This window comes from Mastigoproctus giganteus, chromosome 13, assembly GCF_048544385.1.
Source record: "Mastigoproctus giganteus isolate SK-2022 chromosome 13, ASM4854438v1, whole genome shotgun sequence".
Taxonomy (NCBI): Eukaryota; Metazoa; Arthropoda; class Arachnida; order Uropygi; family Thelyphonidae; genus Mastigoproctus; species Mastigoproctus giganteus.
The window spans coordinates 108,465,079-108,484,802 of record NC_143587.1 but is presented as its reverse complement, the minus strand read 5'-3'; the positions used below and the strand labels follow the sequence as shown (position 1 = coordinate 108,484,802).

General features: G+C 36.1%; 1 protein-coding gene across 6 annotated transcripts in view; it reads right to left on the bottom strand.

The window, feature by feature from the left end:
- Positions 1-19,724, bottom strand: part of LOC150076347 (phospholipase D1-like) — a 496,427-nt gene that overhangs the window by 50,882 nt on the left and 425,821 nt on the right. For all 6 annotated transcript variants that reach the window (XM_090387709.1, XM_090387710.1, XM_090387707.1 and 3 more), the window contains one exon: positions 6,018-6,235. In XM_090387709.1, coding sequence (XP_090243835.1) covers positions 6,018-6,235 — 218 coding nt within the window. The remainder of the gene's footprint in view (positions 1-6,017; positions 6,236-19,724) is intronic.

Here is a 19,724-nt window from a genome sequence, read left to right as displayed (position 1 = left end):
CTTCTAAAAATCGTTAGTTAAATTTCAAATAAGAAGCTAACGAACACTACTAAACCTATTTAATATCTCTGTAAAACACAATGTAGTATGTTAATTATCGAAGAATACGGTAAAAATTAAAAATACTTATCTCTTTACAGCAGCCAAAAATCCACCGACTGTTCACTTCTGCAATTACAGTGCCCTCGAGTGCAGAATTGGAGTTTGGGAGTACAATGTGTACAGAAAAGATAAACAGGACAGGAAGTGAGGAGGGGTTATGCTGTTGGTTAAGAAACACAAAATCTAAGAAAGTGCATCCAATTGATGTTGGTGGACAATGCAATGTTGAGTCTGTTTGGTGTGACATAAGCACTGGGAAAGGAAAATTGAGAGTAGGTGTGTGTTATAGGCCTAATGAATCTGATGAGTATAATGAGCAATTGTGTAGAGAAATAGAGTGGGCCAGTAATTTTAGGGAGGATGCAAGAGAGTGCACTAAACCATTAGCATTAATTATGAGGGGATAAGAAGACTCGGGGGAAGATAGTCTTGGACTGAAGAATCACAATGTATTTCCAATACATAAAGGCAGTTCTAAGATTGAAGTGGGTAACTACAAGCTGGTCAGTCTGACTAAAGTGGTAGGGAAATCAAGGAAGTGATCAAAGTGAGTAGAGAAAATCATGCTTAACTAACTTAGCTATTTTGACACAGTTACTCATTATATTGACAGTTTATTTTGATTTTAGTAAGGCATTTGACTTGGTCTCTCATTAGAAGTTATATAAGCTGAAATATGTTGGACCACAGTCAAGATTCTAAGATGGATTACAGGGTGGCTGCAGAACAGGAGGCAAGAGGGTTGTGATTAATGGATATTTTTCAGATTGGGCTAAGTTTTTTTTTTTTGTTAGTTGTTGGCACATCGGCTTCTGTGGTCATAATGCACCTCCCAAAGTTTTTGCATTTTACTCTGATCCAAGCCCGAGGTGGGATTCGAACCTGCAACCTTTGGGTTGCCAGGCAGGCACTTTACCCACCTGGCTAGCCCGGTCAGCTAAGTAAGTTGTAGGGTTCCCCTAGGATTGGTACTGGGGTCAATATTGTTTATGATTTCCTTAAATGACATCAATGAAGGGATATAGGGCACAATGTCAAAACTTTCAGATGATGTCAAGATTGATAGAGTAATCAATGATCAGAGCCAAGCAGTGCTTCTTCGGCATGATTAGGGAGGCATCTGTATTCACATAGCAAAATGAAAGGTCTTATTTGGAAAATAGCAACCCCAAAATAACTTAGTAAGTTGTCTCCATGGGTTGGTGCTAGGCCAACAGCTTGAAAAATTCAAAGGTTAGCGGATAGGTACCTATTTGAGGAGGGAGTCAAATTTATTTTATTTATTTATTATTATTATTATTTTTTTTTTTTGTTCACTGCACCAGACAAAGCTTCAGGCTTCCTTGCACCACATAATTTATACTAATTTGGCAAGACACAGTGTAAACACCGGTCTTTAACATTATCACCTCTGGAAATATAGCAGCTGCACCTATAGCAGTTTCTGATTTTAATCCATTTCTGTCTATTATTTGTGCATGACTTATTTCCAAGAAATAAGTGTAAACACCGGTCTTTAACATTATCACCTCTGGAAATATAGCAGCTGCACCTATAGCAGTTTCTGATTTTAATCCATTTCTGTCTATTATTTGTGCATGACTTATTTCTTGGAAATTAGCCTTGGGTAACATTATTTTACTCCATATTTGTAACAAAAGGTTATATATTCTGTGGTGGAAGTGTTTGTTGTGCTGGTGTACGTGCATTAGGGTTCTATCAGTTCTAGGAGTCTAATACCTAAAGGTTGTTTGATTCAACTGCAATTTTGCTTGACTGTTGCAAAGAAAGTTCCAAAGTAGTGTAACCAGATATCCAGTGCTCAAACAAGGAACTTGAAAAACATCTTAAAAACATAATTTAGTTCCATTCATTACCTGAAGTTTAGTGGCAGTTCATTGGTTTCATTATAAAGAATATTTCCAAGTGAGGAGCAAAACATGCCTGTTGCCATGCAAAGTACATTATGATGGACTGAATCTAATCATTTCATAGCCAATTTATAATTCACTAGACTGAATCTAGTGATTTATAAACTGGTGCTCCACAATACAATTTGGATTTAACTAGTGTAGTATACAGAATGTGTCTGATCCTCATGTTTTTGTTGTGAATAAATTACATGATGGTTTGCAATTTATTTAAAGTTGTCACTGTCATATGTTCTAGAAAACTCAGCTTTCTAGAACATAGAAACTTTCTATGTTCTTTCTAGTTCTTTGTTGAACTATGTTCTTTCTAGTATCTTTCTAGAAACTTCCAACTTGGTTTACAGGGAAAATTTAACTAGCCAATGTGAGCTAGGTGTTTTGAAGCAAATTTTGTTTTTGGCAGATATGCAAACATATTGTCTTTTGTACTGATATCATAAATCCATTTTTTCAGATCCATAAGTCTATGTTGCTTATTGCATAACTGGCTCCCTGTTGTTCTTATGTTCTGTAATACGCTGGATATACTGAAGTTGTCTATATAAACTGCAAGCAAATTGTATATAGGAGTTAGTATGTGATAGTAACAAAGTGTGGCACTCAGGCCTAAGCTCTGTCCTGATGTAATTGTAGTTTCATATGTATATATATATATATATATATATAATTATGAATAAAAAATTAAAATTAAGTAAAGAAAGAAAATGGATTTGAATTTGAATAGAGATAAAATGAAATATCAATAATATGAATTATGGATCAGGGACACTGCAAGAGCAAAGGTACCCTACATAAGTTAAATTATTAGCATAAGTTAAATTAAAGATTTGCACATAACATTAAAATAATTTTCTATATATATATATATATAAGTAAATGTCCTCATATATACTGCATTATGTTATATTTCCATGGAGTGCCATATGCTTTTCAGGTTTCGAAGTATACTGACACTAGATGTTCCGACTTGACAAAGGCATTTCTAACATTTACTTCAATTTAACTAGGTGGTTTAAGGTCAGTCTGCTATGTCTGAATCCATACTGATGGTTAAAGGGTGATGTGGACCTAGAAGTGAACTGCTGGTTCACCTCTAAGCAACTCCCCTTTGACTTTTAGCTTTTTGAACTGCAAACCAGGCAATTGTAACGAGAAAACGGTTTTTTTTTTTTTTTTTAACTTTGGAAAAAAAAAGCAGGGGGTTATCTCAAAATAGGAGGAAAACTTTTTTTTGGAATAAAATTGGAGATTTTGTGATGTCTACAAAATAATACAAACTACGCTGTACTACAAATTAAAGTTCACCTATAACATGTACAAAACACAGACACGGGATGGTTTAGCAGTACTGTATGCTTTTAAACTTTAGCTTACTTAGGATTTTCTGTCTATAAATTTCTGTTAGATGTCAATTGATTTGACTTCCTTAACAAAGATACTGTTACAGACATTTCCCTCTTCAGAAATGGGCAGCTAATGTTTTGCTTATAACAATGACCCTGCTTGTCTAGATGTGGCTGTCAGGAGCATATCCAAACATTTCCACAAGAGAAGATCTAAATTCAATTTTGTTTTTCTTACCTGGGTGAATATTCTTGCACACTCATATTGCTATGAGGACTTGCTTCATTTCTAGGATAATTTAATCATGGAATAATTCCTTATGTTTCAAGCTTCCTTGTGCACTTTTCTATTCCCAACCAAGGACCTGAAAATCAATTTTCTTTCATAATAACTTTGGCAGGTTCTTGTCAACCATGTAATCATATTTCCTTACTAAACAAAAGAACAGATCTCTTGTTTTAGACTCTTCACAACCCTGGCAGTAGAAATGTCTAAGTCAGAATCATCCTTCAGATTTAATCTGCTATGGTATTCATCAGCTTCCAAAATGGAAGTGAAAGATTTAAAAACCATTGATACAATAAATTTGCACATAGCATACAGCATTCTTTTACATATATAAGAGTAATGTATATGGATACAAGTTACACTGGACTGAAGAGCTATGTTTGAATTTATAAATGGCATAACATATAAAAGAAACAAGCAAACCACAAGAAAGGAACATGAACAGACTTTCCTCACGAGTGAGGAAAACATGCCTAGAATTATCAGCTATTTTAGAATTGCTTTCATCAGAAGTTTATGATTCAGAAGTTCTATTCCTTGGGGAGTTCATTAATGTCTTTTTATCAAAACTTTTTTGGATCATGAACTGGATTTAGATATGAGACAGTGGTACTCACTATTTATCGTTTGTTGTGATGTTAGCTTTTCAATTTGGTAACTCTGAAAAGTGCTTATATGGCTTTCCTCGCTGCTTCTAAATTCATCTTTAATTAGAGTTGTAAAAGCTTAGCACTGTTCTACCAATATAGTTACATATTTAACCAAAGACAGTCAACACATACTTGTGTACATGCTTCAAAATATATTTTTTTTTATTTCAGTGACAATGCAGTAGCTGAAATTGTTTAAAACCTATCAAACCTATCTTTCCTTTTAGCACCTCTCCACCAAATATTCTCCCCTTTCAGCATGTTCAGGTGGTAGATGACTTTCATCAACCGGTGAAATACCACCACTTTGCTTATTGGAGGCTTGAAGTGGTGAAACCCATGTTTAGTCTCTAGAGCAAAGTTTCCAGCATCCCCCCCCATACTTCTCCTTCAACCCATGCACGGTACTAAGTACTATAGGTTTTTATACCTTCGTGTTTGGGATTTTCATAAAAAAAAAAAAAAAAAATTAATAAGATGAGAAGGACAGTCTATAACCACCAAATTCTCAATATCCTATTTTAATACCTTTGCTACTCTAGAGTTTAGGTGTACTATAACAGGTGCATTATGAACACTAAGTTCTAGAAATTTTTTTGAACGAATCCCACAAGTTTTCAGGCTGTTTGGAAGAAGATAGCCAATCTTGTACCTTCTAGATTCACCATCCATTTTTTTTTTAAAATAAAACGTTACCACGCTTTCACTAACAATACTTATTTTCCTCTTCCCCAAGATTTCCCATAACCACATTGTTTTGCTATTTTTACTACTGGGATACATATTTCTAAATAAAGCACCTGCATTACCAGCAGAGGAAGATTATGTTCTATACAAAAGATGTAAATAAGTATATGGGTCATCATTATTATGAAATGCTGCATCTATTTTTGCATTATTTCAACACTGCACAATGTCCTTGTGCTCATTTGTTTGCAAATTTTGCTCTTATTTTTTTATTATTATTTTTTTTTTTTTTATCGCCAACTGAAGATGAAACTATTAAAAGTCCGTCGTTCTCGACTATTGGCCTTATTCCTGTTTTTAATTCTTAATTTTAATTTCAGATAATTTTATTTATACAGCTTTGCAATTCGACAACTAGAGGACGATATGGTGCACCTCTCCTCCTCTAGGATAAGTTTTTCAATTACTCTTAAATTATGCTTTCCTTATCGTGATCTTTAAACTCCGTTTTTAGTTTAACCAATGATTTCTCACACTACTGTTTCATGATTCATATAACCACAATGGATTATTGAGGTGAGTGCAGTCTCTTTATTAAGCTTTGACTAAATGCATATTTCTTGTCATGAACTTCGGCAAGTTAAGCTTTTGCTAACTCTTTTATAGTTATTATTATTAGCTACATGGTGCAAGGAAGCTTGAGGCTTATGCTACACCAGCCAAAAAAAAAAAAAAAAAAAAAACCATCACCAAGTTACCCTGAGAGAGAGAGAGAGAGAGAGAGAGAGAGAGAGAGAGAGAGAGAGAGTCAAAAGTAGAAGGGAATCACCAAGAAAGAGAAGAATGATGATATCCAGCTCAGGACCCTGGGTGTGCTAAGCCCATACTCACCAGATTTGAGTCCCTGGGGTTGTAAACTCTGTTATACTCTTAGGCATTTAGCCAAGAAATATCTTTTAGAGGTTAATAGTATGATGATAACTGGTATATGAAATCTATAAATGAGTATTATTACCTGAAAAGAGTTCTTCGTAAACTACCAGCAAACTTTCCTGCTTCATATGGTTGTTCATTCATTAGAGATCTATCGTATTCAGTGTCATGTACAATCATTGCCACTTCACTGTCCCGGCTGCCTAACATGCTTCTGTCATTAATATTAGCAGAACCAATAATCACAGTGCAATCATCCACAATTAATAATTTACTATGAACATAAATCAGTTCTGTCACCTGCAAAGGAAAGGGTATTTTGTATTGAGTAACACATGTTCAGATTTAAAGATGAACAATGTGATTCATAAATTCTATAATACAATATGAATAATATGATAGTAATAATGTGATAACAACAGATAAACATTAACAGAAATATCGCACGATTAAGAAAGGATGGGATTATTCAGCAGCACGGTGGCAGATAAGCAAATTAAGGTAGCCATATAATTTTCCCAAAAACCAGGATTAATCTGTAGTGTAATTAAAATAGAAATGCATCATTAATATTAACTTCTCCAACATACAGCAGTCCAAATTCATGCACCAATTAGTCAAGTGGTTTTTAAACAAATACAACAGCCTGAAAGCAGAAATGTTCTGGCTAGACCGGTGCACAAGATTACACTGATTATAAAGCTAAATGGTGTAACATACAAAATTTAACAGTTGCTAGTGTTTAATTGCTAGCTATATTTAGTAAAAATATTAGTACTTGAAGAATGCAGAAAACTACAGTTCCCACTTCAAATCCAGCTGCAAGAAATTAATTATTAAAACAGAAGGGCTCTGTAAATAAAAATCAACCCAAATGTTCCTTAGGATTTTAATATCAGTAGTGGTATATGATGCATCATATACCACTACTGATATGATGAAAGAAACCAAGCTTATAAATATCAACAGCAAAAAAAAAAAAAAACCGGTGGTTGACTGTTCCAAACAGTCAACCACTAGCTGGCTGAAGTCAAACCTCCAGGCGCCTCGATAGCCAGGTGGGCAGGAGCAGCAGTGCGCAGCACACGCTTCTTTGCAATTCGGGGTTCGAGCCCGTGACCACCAAATATGGAGGATGCGGAAAGGTCAGAGAATGACCACTGCATATCCCCGGAACAATATGGCCTTAGCTGCTAATGCTCCTAAAAAAGACCCAAATAACAATAACAGCAAATCTCCACACATATATCCTGCAACCATCCTTTCTCAAATTCAATTTACAGATCTTTGCCATGTGTGTGTGTGCCTAGTCTCAGCAAGAGGAAGAATGCCATCAGCATCGAGCTTGTTCAATCCATTCAAAGCTTTAAACAACTTGTTCAGATCACCTCACAGGTAGCTAGTCTGTAGATGGTGCAATATGCATAACTGCAGCCTTTCTTAGTAAGACCACCCTTTCATTTTGTTCACCAATCTCGTCTTTCTCTGCAGTTGTTCCAGAAACATCTACATACTTCCTACAATGAAGCCTCCAGAACTATATGCAATACTCAAGATGCAACTAACCATTGGCTTGTACAATTGAATAATCACCTCCTTATCAAACTTTCAAACGTTGCTAGCAAACTTTCTGTATAACTGACAAAATGCCACGAGCTGTGCAGGCAGCCTGTTTGCACTCCTCAAAGAACTTCGTAAATGACTTCACAATTACCCAAGTCTTTTGCCTTTTCCACTACACTGAGTTTAGTACCACACAGTTGACATATTAAATTTGGAATAACTACTACCCATATGTAGCACCTCACACTTAGTATCAGTAGTGGCAAATGATGCAAGAAAGTAAGCTTAGGAAACATCAGCCAAAAAAAAAAAAAACCTACACACTTCACACATCCTCCAAATCTGTATACAGTACTCAAGATGTGGCCAAACTATGGCCGTGTACAAAGGCCATGGTTTAAATATTAATTTCTCAACCCATCTTCCTAATTCTTATACATTTTGCTTGAGTAACTAAACCCTGATTACTGTTATTAACTACACTCCCAACCATTGAATCATCTGAAAACTTAGACATTAAGTTTGCATATAATACAAAGATATACCTTCATCAATAATCAATATCATTCATAAAGATAGAAAACAACAATGGACCCAACACTGAACCCTGGGGACTCCACTAATAACACTGGTCCATGAAGAGCAGTAGCCATATAAAAACCTCAGTCTTCTCTCATTTAACCACCCCTTTATCCACAGAAATAACTTGTCCACTCTGCTCCAATTTGTATGTCTAATGTGCAACAGCAACAAAAGATTTCCCGAATCCAAGTAGACGATATCAAAATTATTTTTTTGCATTCAGTATTTTTGTTACCGCATCATAGTATCCAATCACATTGGTCAAACAAGATCCTTCCCTCTAAACAAATCCATGCTGTGTATGCTTGCATTTCTGTCTAGATGGTCCTTCATTACCTCTTCAACAGTGACTCCATTATTTTCCCTGGATCAAAAGTTAAACTAACAGATATGTGATTTACTTGTGTCACCTTTTGATCCCCCTTGTTAATTGGGAATACAATTTGCACATGCAGTCCACAGGAATCACCCCTGAATCCAAGGATGCTCTCATAATAATGGCTTAGTGTTTGCTTACCTCCTTTGCTGCCTACCTTAATATAATTGGATAGAGTCCATCCATCCCAAGTGCCTTTTTTATGTTCAGCTTCAAGAATTTGTCTTCCACTTTCCTTTTAGTTATCACAAAATCATTTGTCTCCTTGTTAGATTTGAAAAACTTTTGGCATCCCTTTCCTTAAAGAATTCCTCATGCATGAATGTAGAAGCAAAATACCAATATATTATGTCAGCAACCCGAGCAGGATCATCAACAGTTAAGCCACCAACATCAAATGGATCAATGTGATCCAGTCCCTTCCTTCTACCTTTAATATAAGTAAATTTGGCATTCTCTGCCATAGACTTCTTGTAATCTGCCCTGGCTTGCCTAACCTCCATTGTGACTTGACTGCAGCCAAGTTTATATCTACTACAGGCTTCTGTATCATATGGTAATTTATACGCATCCTATGCATTTTTCTTCTCTGCCATGAGTCTCACATCAGTTCATCTGACATCAATTTAGGTCTAAGTCCTGAACAGTATTTCTTAGTTGGTATGAAAAGCCTAGTAGCCCCTACAATTACTTCCCTGAATGTTTCTCATTTAAATTTTGCTGTTGATAACGTCATCAATTGGTCCCACTGCATAGAATTTAATAACTGTCTGAGACCACCGTAGTCACCCTTAAAAAAAAAAAAAAAAACTGCAAAAGGCTCTTCCTTTACCCTTGAGAATAGTTGTCTTTAATTAAATTCTACATTGGTACAATGTGATCACTGCCACACAGTGGATCTTTTACTTGCAGATTTTTAATGCTTGAAGAGATCAAGAGTATTGCTTCCTCTTGTTGCCTCTTTAACATACTGCTGTGGCAAACAATCATCTAATAAATCAAAAGTCTTGCAAGTTTGTGTGGAGTGACCAACCAACAAGTTCCAGTCTATATCTGGAAAGTCAAAATTCCCCATTATAAGACATTCTGATTTATTGGTCCATTATTTCTCTGTATATATGTTTGGTATACTCATCAAGATCATTAGGCCTACAACACACTCTTACTCTCATTTTTGTTTTCTCAGTGCTTATGTTGCACCAAACTAACTCAACATTTCACTGTCCACTCATGTCAACTGGATGTACATAACTTGATCTTTTCTATCCTCTCACACTAAATAACCATGGCTTGAGAACTTATTTAATATGCCTTAGTTTGTTGTCTCTTTGGTCTGCTCAGCTAAGCTGCCACTGATGTCTGCAACTGTCAGATTATCTGTAAACAGTCTTCCTAAACAAAGGATTTTCTGTCTATTGTCAGGTTTAGCAGTGATTGATTTAACAAAATTCCCTGCCAATTAGTTGCCTGGAATTCCTATATGTTTTGGTATCTAACATATAGATATCCCAGGAACTTAAAATGCTGGCAAATTAAAGTCTTTGAATATTATACTTTTCAGGGTATTGGTGAACTCTGTGTGTTCTGTATCAATTTATACTCTTGAAAGTTCGGGGTGTGTGTGTGTGTGTGTGGGGTATTATATGACAAAATATTCCATTGTGTTCCGGTATATACAGAAAGTCAAGTGGGATAGCTGAAATTTATTTCAAAAATTTCACACTTGACTAGTACCTATTGAATGAATTCAGCAGTACACACATGCACGAGGTTTGGCAATAAAGTTCCTCCAAAATCTTCCTTGTTCATTTCACAAATATGTGGTCTCAGTTCAAATTTCCATGACGTTCACTTCCACTTAGTCTGCCAAGCCCCACTTACTTTTTCTGACAGAATCACAATTAATGGTTGATTCAACCACTGCTAATCTCAGTTGTCTGAATTATTCCCTGTATGCTTCTTTTAATTTCAAAGCTGGTACTTGCACATATATCCATTCTGATATTCCCTGACAGATATGACAGTAATCCGAATCTCCTATTTTCAATCTTCTTTGGCTTAAACTCTCTACCCTTTTTGTCAACTTCATCTGCCACCTCTGTTATTTTCCCAACTCCATTAATCACTTAGAACTCTTAATTCCTATCTTTGAAATTCTTTCTTTGGTCCAGTTTCCAGGTGAGGTAATTTCCTTTGGTGATTTTAACATTCACAACTCTAGTTCACTTTTGTTTTCTAGACACACAGAACTAGCTGTGTCAAGATGCATCCATATCTCTACTAGCCTAGCAAAAGTTCGATAAATAATCAACAGTACACCTTGCAACCTGTCTACAATTCTTGGAGAACTATAGGTCTGACTGTATCGTAACTCCCAAGTCCCTTACTTCCACTACCCCTTTAGTTCAACTCCACCAAGTGCATAAGTTATTTTGGGGTTGCTGTTCCCCAGGTGTATGGCCTTGAATCAAAGCATAGCTGTCACTTTTCTGACCATCCCTGAAGTCTATCTAGGTGATTCTAAAGAAGTTCTGCTCAGCGGTGATCATTACTACTCTACTGATGTTTACATCTGCAAATTTAGACATCACGCCCTCTATCCCTTCATTGATGTCATTTAAGAAAATCAAAAACAACAGTGGTCCCAATACTTATCCTTGGGGAACCCCCTTCTTACATTAACCCAATCTGAAGGATAACTGTCTATCACAACCCTCTGCCTCCTGCCCTGAAGCCATCCTGCTATCCATCTAAGGATTTTCCCTGTGATTCCAACCTTTTCCAGCTTATAAAGTAACCACTCACTCGGACTAAGTCAAATGCTTTGCTGAAATCTAAAACAATGTTGAAATTATTCCTTCAATTCAGCTCATGAGTGACCCTGTAAAAATAGCTAACCCAATTTGTTAAACATGATTTTCCCTTTACAAGCTGAATGTGAATGGCATTCTTCCTCTTGCTGAGACTACACACGAGGGGCATAGATTTAAGTTGAGGAAGGATGGTTGTAGGACAGATGTGCAGAAGTCTGACTTCAGCCAGTGGGTGATTGATTGTTGGAACAGGCTTCCATCTATTGCTGTGGAAGTGGACGGTTTGAATAAATTCAAGGAAGAACTAGACAAATTCTTGCAGGGTATGGATGGGTGACATATGTAGATTTTTTTTTTTTTGGCTGATGTTATGCAAAGCTTGCTTGCTTGTAACATTTGCTACTACTACTGTCCAAAATATATGTGCATCATACGAAGAGCATCATTGTGCAAAGACTTTATCCAGTCTTGTTAAGGCAATCCTAATTTCCTCAACTGCACTGTCACTGGAGATGTGTTGGGTGTGTCAGTATGACCCAGAGATGAAGAGTCAGAGCATGCAGTGGATTTCCAAATCATCATCGTAATCAAAGAAGCTTTGTTTACAGAAGTCTGAGGTCAAGACAACAATAATTTTTTTGACAAATGGTATGATTCACAAAAGGAATTTATAGTAATAGTAATTGTGGCATGTGATGTAAGAAAGCAAGCGTATGAGCTTATGCAACATCAGCCAAAAAAAAAAAAAAAAAAAATCACACCATTCCCTCCAAATGCCTGTCCAGTTCCTCCTTAAATTTATTTAACCTATCAACTTCCACAACAACAACAGATGGAAGTTTGTTCCAGCAATTAACCACCCGCTGGCTAAAGGCAAATTTCCGCACATGTATTCCACAGCTGTCTTTCCTCAATTTGAAGTTATGCCCCCTTAGGTTCGTACTCTGAACAAGTGGAAGAATCACATAAGAATTCAGCATGCTCAACCCATTCAAGGCCTTATACAGCTCAATCAGATCACCTCACAGGTGCCTAGTCTCCAGCTGCTGCAATTTGCAGAACTTAAGCATCTCTTGATAAGAGGTTTCCTTCATTCTCCTCACCAATCTTGTTGCCCTTCTCTACACGTTCAAGCAAATCTACATCCTTCCTAAAATGAGGCCTTCAGACCTGTATGCAGTACTCAAGATGTGGCCTGACCATTGCCTTATACAGAGGGACAATCACCTCCTTTTCCCTGCTAGCAAAATTCCTGTATATCATTGACAAAACCCCATGACCTGCCCTGGCAGCCTGTTTGCATTGCTTAGAAAACTTCATATCTAACATGCACAATTACTCCCAGGTCTTTTTCATTTTCTACCACCCTAAGTGTAGTAACACACAGTCGGTATGTTCCTCTGCAGTTACTTCTAGCCATATGCATTACTTTGCATTTGTCAATGTTAAACTTCAGTTGCCACTTCTCAGCCCATCTTCTCAAATTTTCTAGATCCTGTTGCAGTAGCACACTGCCATTACTAACCCTGCCAACCTTTGTATCATCTGCAAACTTTGACACTAAGCCTGATATACCTTCATCAATATCATTGATAAATATACAAAACAACAGAGGACCCAACACCAAACCCTGTGGGACTCCACTAATAACATTAGTCCAAGAAGAGCAGCGCCCATTGATTACCACCCTCTGTCTTCTTCCACTCAACCATCCTTTTATCCATTATAGCAATTTACCCTTAATATCATTCTGCTCTTCCATGTACGACAGTGTCAACTGTTGTAAGTGAAGGGGAGAGAGTCAATGCTACATTCTATGTACAGGTACTTTAAAGACTCAGAGTTATTTTCCAGGTGAGGCTACCATTTGCCATTTCAAGAAAAAGGAGGTTGGTTCTTGGTGCACAACAATGAAGACATTTTAGACGAAACATGCATTTTACAGATCAACAATCTCCCCCCTCCCCCATATAGGACCAACAGACTTTAAGATGTTGAGGACATGAAGAAAGTTTGGTTCAGTTCAGTTCAGTTTACCAACTGAACTGAACCAAACATCATCTCTTTCAATGCCTTCGCTGACTCTATTCAGAAACTTTTGGAACTGTGTAATAAATGCATTCAATCAGATGGTGATTACTTTGAATAAAAATAAACCCATTTTTGAGCTCTTTCACTTTGTTTTCCTTTACTGTACCAGTCCAGGAACTTTACTGCCATACTTTCTATATGTACATACAAAGTCCACTCTACCTGGATTTCCTAAAGAAACTGTATCACAGTTACCTATCCATCAAGTACCCAATTAGCTTGTAATTTAAGGAACTTTTAAACTTAACATTCTACAATAATTCAGTAATTGATGGGCTAACCTGATATTCAGAAAAACCGTAGCTATTCCCACCTGATTTTTTGTGTATACTGGAACTGGAACATTTAGCTTTAACATATAATAAATATATTAGATTCTTGTTTCACTTTTGAAGGTCATATTTTGGTGGATCAGAGATACAAGGTGGTGTAGAAAGCTTTAGAGTGGTTGCAGTGTTATCTAATGTGAAAATGTTCCTTGAACTGCATGCTAATTGGATAGTTGATGGATGACAATAACTGCTGTTATTGTGATAAGAGTACAAATTCCAAGGTTTATTTTATGCCACAGTAATGACAGCTGTACCACAGCTGCCATCACCTAATGAAGAGTGGTAACTTATGCAATTTGGCACATAAACTGTGAACTGGTGAAGATAAGCTCTTAATGTGATAGTGTATGGCCTAATTAGAGCTCAATATAACCAAAGCAAGGTGAGAGATAATCAGACCTCCCCCAGAGGTGCTGATTTTTATTTTTTGAGCAGTTCGTTCAACTGTTTTACATTCAAGGAAAGTCAGATCAAATATAAGCCCTAAGAGATGAAAGCTGGTTCAAATTGATATTGGCTGTCCATCTAATAGTAATTCTGGGTCACAATGAAGGTTACAGTACTTTTAAAAACATGTACTGACTGCTGATGGCCCACAAAACTGTCTCTATATGTCTGCATGTCCACTGTGTTATGCTAGTGCATTTATTGTAGCTATGAGTGGAGTGGTGATAAGTACTGATTCATAGGGACTCTCTCTTCCTGAGAAAGTACTTGGAGCACCACAGTTCTAATTCACTCTTAAAAATATGCAACATAACAGTAAGGTTTTGAATGAAAATAGGTGTGTTCATGGCAACCACAAACATGGTTCAATGCAGATGGCAACTTGGGTTCTGACCAGAGAAAACCAGTTCTATTTCTTTAACTTGACTATACTCAATGTTATACAGAAGATGTTATAATTTTTCAGATTCTATTCAAATCTGTGGTTGACCATTTCTTCAATAATTTACTGAGGCAGCCAGATATATCACCCTCTTACCTAATGTCATCCAAATTTACAAATTTGGATTATGTTCACATAAAAAAAAATTCTTTAACATGCATATGAAAACAACTGTTCATAATTTGAAAACTTTATTATAATCATTCTATTGTTTATGGATTAATTTCATACATAAAAATTGAAAAATAAATGTATAGTGGTACAAAAACAAATCAGTATTAAAAATAGCATAATGATGTAAGAAAGTTCACTTATTACATATTTGCCAATTAAAAAAAAAAAAAAAAAACACACCTCTACATTATTCCCATAAATTACCTATCCAGTTCTTCAATTCTGCAAAACTCTGTCACCATTGCAGACAATTTATTCTAACATTCCACAACATGCTATATTAAGGAAAACTTTCTAAAATCTAGTCTACTGTTTCTAAGATTTCATATTTGTGTCCTCTGGTTCTTGTCTCTCACACCAGCAAGAATATTATTCCTCCCTCTTTCTATTTACTAATCCTTTTCCCCTCAAGGCTTTCTACACTTGAACTGTTGCTAAGCTCTGCAGACTGCTTTGTGGGATACATATAAACACATCTGAATTAGAATCTAAATACACCGAAAGCAATTTATCTATCACATTCAATTGCTAAATAAAACATGAGAGAATTTAATTTAACCCGATTGGTAAAAGTGAGCAAGAATTAATTCACTCAAGTTTTGTGGTTAATTCCTACTCAAGACTTTTATTAAGTTAAGGCAACAGGATGAAGGTATATCAGGCTTAATGTACAAGTTCGCAGACAATACGAAGGTTGGCAGGATTGTTGACACTAATGACAGCATGTTATTGCAACAGGATCTATAAAAGTTGAGCAGATAGGCTGGCTGAGAGGTGGCAACTGAAATTTAACACTGACATATGTAAAGTACTGTATAGGGTAGCAGTAACCACGGAGTAACGTATCAATTGTGCAGCATTACACTCAGGATGGTAGAGAATGACTGCACAATTACCTGGGGGGGTAATTGTGCAGTCATTCTCTACCATCAGATATGAAATTTTCTAAGTCATTCTCTACCATCAGATATGAAATTTTCTGAGCAGTGCAGATACAAAAGTATTGCAGCAGATATGCTTCTATTTCATCAGACAGTAATTGCAAGGTATTGCATCAGCCGTTTCTATAAATAAGGCATTGGAAGGGTATACACGCTCATTAGTATCCTGTTTTGCAGAGGTGTAAACATGGCCCAGAGGGCTGAAATTAAAGCGTGAAACTGGGAAACTGGTGATGTGAAGAGAAGACCTGGATCAGGCCATAATAGAGTGACTATGTCTTCCTAAGATTGATATTTGAAACGGTTATGCCTTCATAATCGCCATGCTAGTGCTCCTGATCTAAAACTGGACTTTGAGATGGCCTCTGGTGTTGAAACAAGTGCATGAACTATCCAAAGATGGCTTTCAGAATGTGGTCTGAATGCCTATTGACCCAAGATATGAAATTTTCTGAGCAGTGCAAATGGTCTGCAAGAGTAGCTCATGGTGTCTTGTCAATGAAATACAGGAATTTTTCTAGCAGGGATAAGGAGGTGATTATTCCCTTGTATAAAGCAATGGTCTGGCCACACCTTGAGTACTGTATACAGGCCTGGAAGCCTCATTTTAGGAAAGATACAGAGCTGTTGGAACATGTACAGAGAAGGGCAATGAGATTGGTGAATGGAACAACAAAGGGTTGCTCTTACAATGCAAGGCTTAAGTTCTGCAAATTGCAGCATCTGGAGACTAGGCACCTGCGAGGTGATCTGATTGAGGTGTACAACGCATTTAATGGTTTGAGCAAGCTCAATGTTTATGGGATCCTTCCTCTTGCCCAGATTAGTTGCCCGAGGGAACATAAATACAAACTGAGGAAAGACAGTTGTAGAATAGATGTGCTGAAATTTGCCTTTAGTCAGAGGGTGGTTGATTGCAGGAACAAACTTCCATCTGTCCTTGTGGAAGTTGATGGCTTAAATAAATTCAAGAATTCAAGGCAAACATTTGGAGTGAATGGATGGGTGAAATTCGAAGGTGGAGTGTTTTTTTTTTTTTGCTGATGCTATGCTTGCTTTCTTGCATCATATGCCTCTACTAATGCTAAGTTTGTTTGGATGACTAAAGTATTAAGCAAAATGATTTACACAGCATTAATTGTTTTGCCGTTTGTTTGTGCTAACTAATATTTAGTCAATTTAAATGCCTGGCAGCCACTGAAGTGTGTGTGTGTATAGCAGTTAGTTTTAACATAAGGTTAAAAATGGAAATATCATTAGTAACAATGTGCTGAGTGTAGAGTACCTTTTTAATCACTTTGTACTGTATATATATATATATATATATATAATCATATAAATTGTACCCTCCTTTTTATTTTTATTATGTAATATTCCTTTTCTAACATTATTTAAATCTAATTATATATATATATATATATATATATATATATATATATATATATATAAAATAATATAATATATAAAAGATTGTATTAAAGAGTAAAAACAGATAAAACATCAGAGAGTTAAATAAACTGGGTATGGCAAATGCACCGAAGCGCGCAAAGCAGCAGCAACGGATGCAAATGTAAATATATGTATATTATAATTAATATGATAAATAAAAGTAAAGATGGCAGTTCAAAACATCCGGAAAGCTTAAAAAATTACAAAAGAAAGTTACGACAGCCCACATCAGATAAAGGCGGGAAAAATTTTGCTAAATACAGTATTCCGAAACGGGGAAAAAAGAAAATTAATAAATAATAGAATCTGATGTCAGCAAAATAAATATTGATGCTAAATCAGGTATTTCATCGGGGGACTACACCTGACATAGCATCAACGGACTGCGTTTCCATACTTGCCCATAGTTATGCAAGAGAAAATTTATAAAATTTATAAATGTAAAAAAAATGGAAAAGTATCTCTTACAAAGTATGGACAAGGTAGTCCCTACGCAGTATTATAATGAAAATATAATTAAGATAAAAAGGAGAAGATTAAAAATATTATACCTGAAAATGGCGACGCGAAACTACATGAGGTCAATACAATAGCTGTAAACAAAACAAAACAAATAAAACAGCTACTAACGTGACAAAAGCCACGTTAGTAGCTGTTTTATTTGTTTTGTTTACAGCTATTGTATTGTTTAGCACATACCAGGTAACAAAATGTGGTAATAGCATGTGTTGTTAATGCTCTTTTGTCTTATTTTGTGTGTAATTTTAAATTAAATTTATACTAGAATCATGTCTCAAAAAAAAAAAAAAAAAAAAAAAGTAGCAAATCAAAAAAAGCTCAATGGGATGCTTGAGGAATAGAGCTGATGCCCTTGAAGAAATTAAAAGGAGGAACCTTTCAGGCACTCATCTGGACACTGCACTCAGGCAACACGAGACCCTTCAACATCCGACAACAACTTCTTCCACAGAAAGAAGCTGTTGTCGGTCACTTTATTGACAGGGGATCAAAAAAATATGGAAAGAAAAAAGGATAGTTAAAAAGACCCGGGATATGTCTGCCTGGGGCAATCTTCTTTAAAAGGATCTGAGGATTTACTTAAAAAAAGAAAATCCTAAGATCAGTATATTTAATGCTGATGGAATACTTATTCTTGTTTAAGACCTACACATGAGGAAGGTATAAATTCAAATTCAGGAAGGATGGCTGCAAGATAGTGTGTGAAAGTTTGCCTTCATCCAGTGGGTAGGTTGTAGAAATAGAAAAACTCTTACAGGGGGATTGACAGGTGATATAGAAAGTTTTTTTTTTTTTTTTTTGGCCAATGCATCATAAGCATGCTTTCTTGCATCATTTGCCATTACTAAGGAGAGGATAAAATTTAGAAAAAACCACGTTATTATTAAAATTCCAGTGTCTCCAATTCTACTTGGAGAAAACAGGAGGAAGTACACGATGAGAGTCTTGTCAATCAATCTGGCCTTGGAGAGACTGTGTAAGGCTCATAAGGGAGAAGTATACTAATACATAATGATTAAGGTTAAGTAAGTAAAGTTATTGGAAATTAGAAACTAGAGTGGTTAGCCACTTAATCATAACATTTTATGGTTTGTGCTCTTTCTCTTTCACATTTATACTGCACTCTTTGGGCACCTCAACTTACTATTATTCTTCAGATGAGGTGCAGGCCCAGCTGCAACTATTTGCAGGCCTGGGGGAGAATGCAGTGGGTGTGTTTGTGTTGTTAGCATTAGAAATTTTTGTAATATTTTGTTAGTATATATAAACTGATGTGAGTTATCATTAAGTTTGTATTTATTCGGCCAATTAATGATATTTCCTCCTTCACTCATTCCCATTTACCATGACACTCATTCACTCTCTCTGTCACATCCTTTCATCAAAACTACCATTTATTCCCTTTTACATATTGCTCTCATACTCTTTCTATCACATCCATTCACCAAAACTACCATTTATTCCCTTTTATAATAATTCTTATTTCACTCAGTGCTCAGCCCATTCACTCTGTCTTTTATCCTCTTTCATTGTAATTGCATTCCCTTCTACTAGCTTATTAACATTTTTCAGCTAATCTGCTTTCCTGCCTGCCAGCACATCCCCCCCCTCTCCCAACAATGGTTATTATTTGGTGTCGAGCTGATGGTCCCTACACATACCAGGGTAGTTCTGGCGGTACTGTGGTCAATCTGGTTTAGTCTTATCAGGGTGCCAAATACAGCTATCCTGACAGTTTTTTAAAGTCTTCATCTGGGCATGGTAGGAGACATGGACATTCTTGGCTATTGATTACTGTTTTACATGGTATGTAAAAAGGATAGGTGGAACAGGACCAGGGTATGTCTGCCATGAGCAAAGTTTGATGATGTAGAGAAGATATCTTTTAAGGGCACAAAAGGTGATATTGTTGTACATGTTGGCACTAATGATATTAAAAGTAGGAGGCTGGCAGAATTACTTAACAAGTACAGATCACTGTTGAAAAAAAAGCAGTGAATTAGGGTTGAATTTGAAAGTGTCTGCAATTCTGCCCAGACACAACAGGAGTGAGTATATGA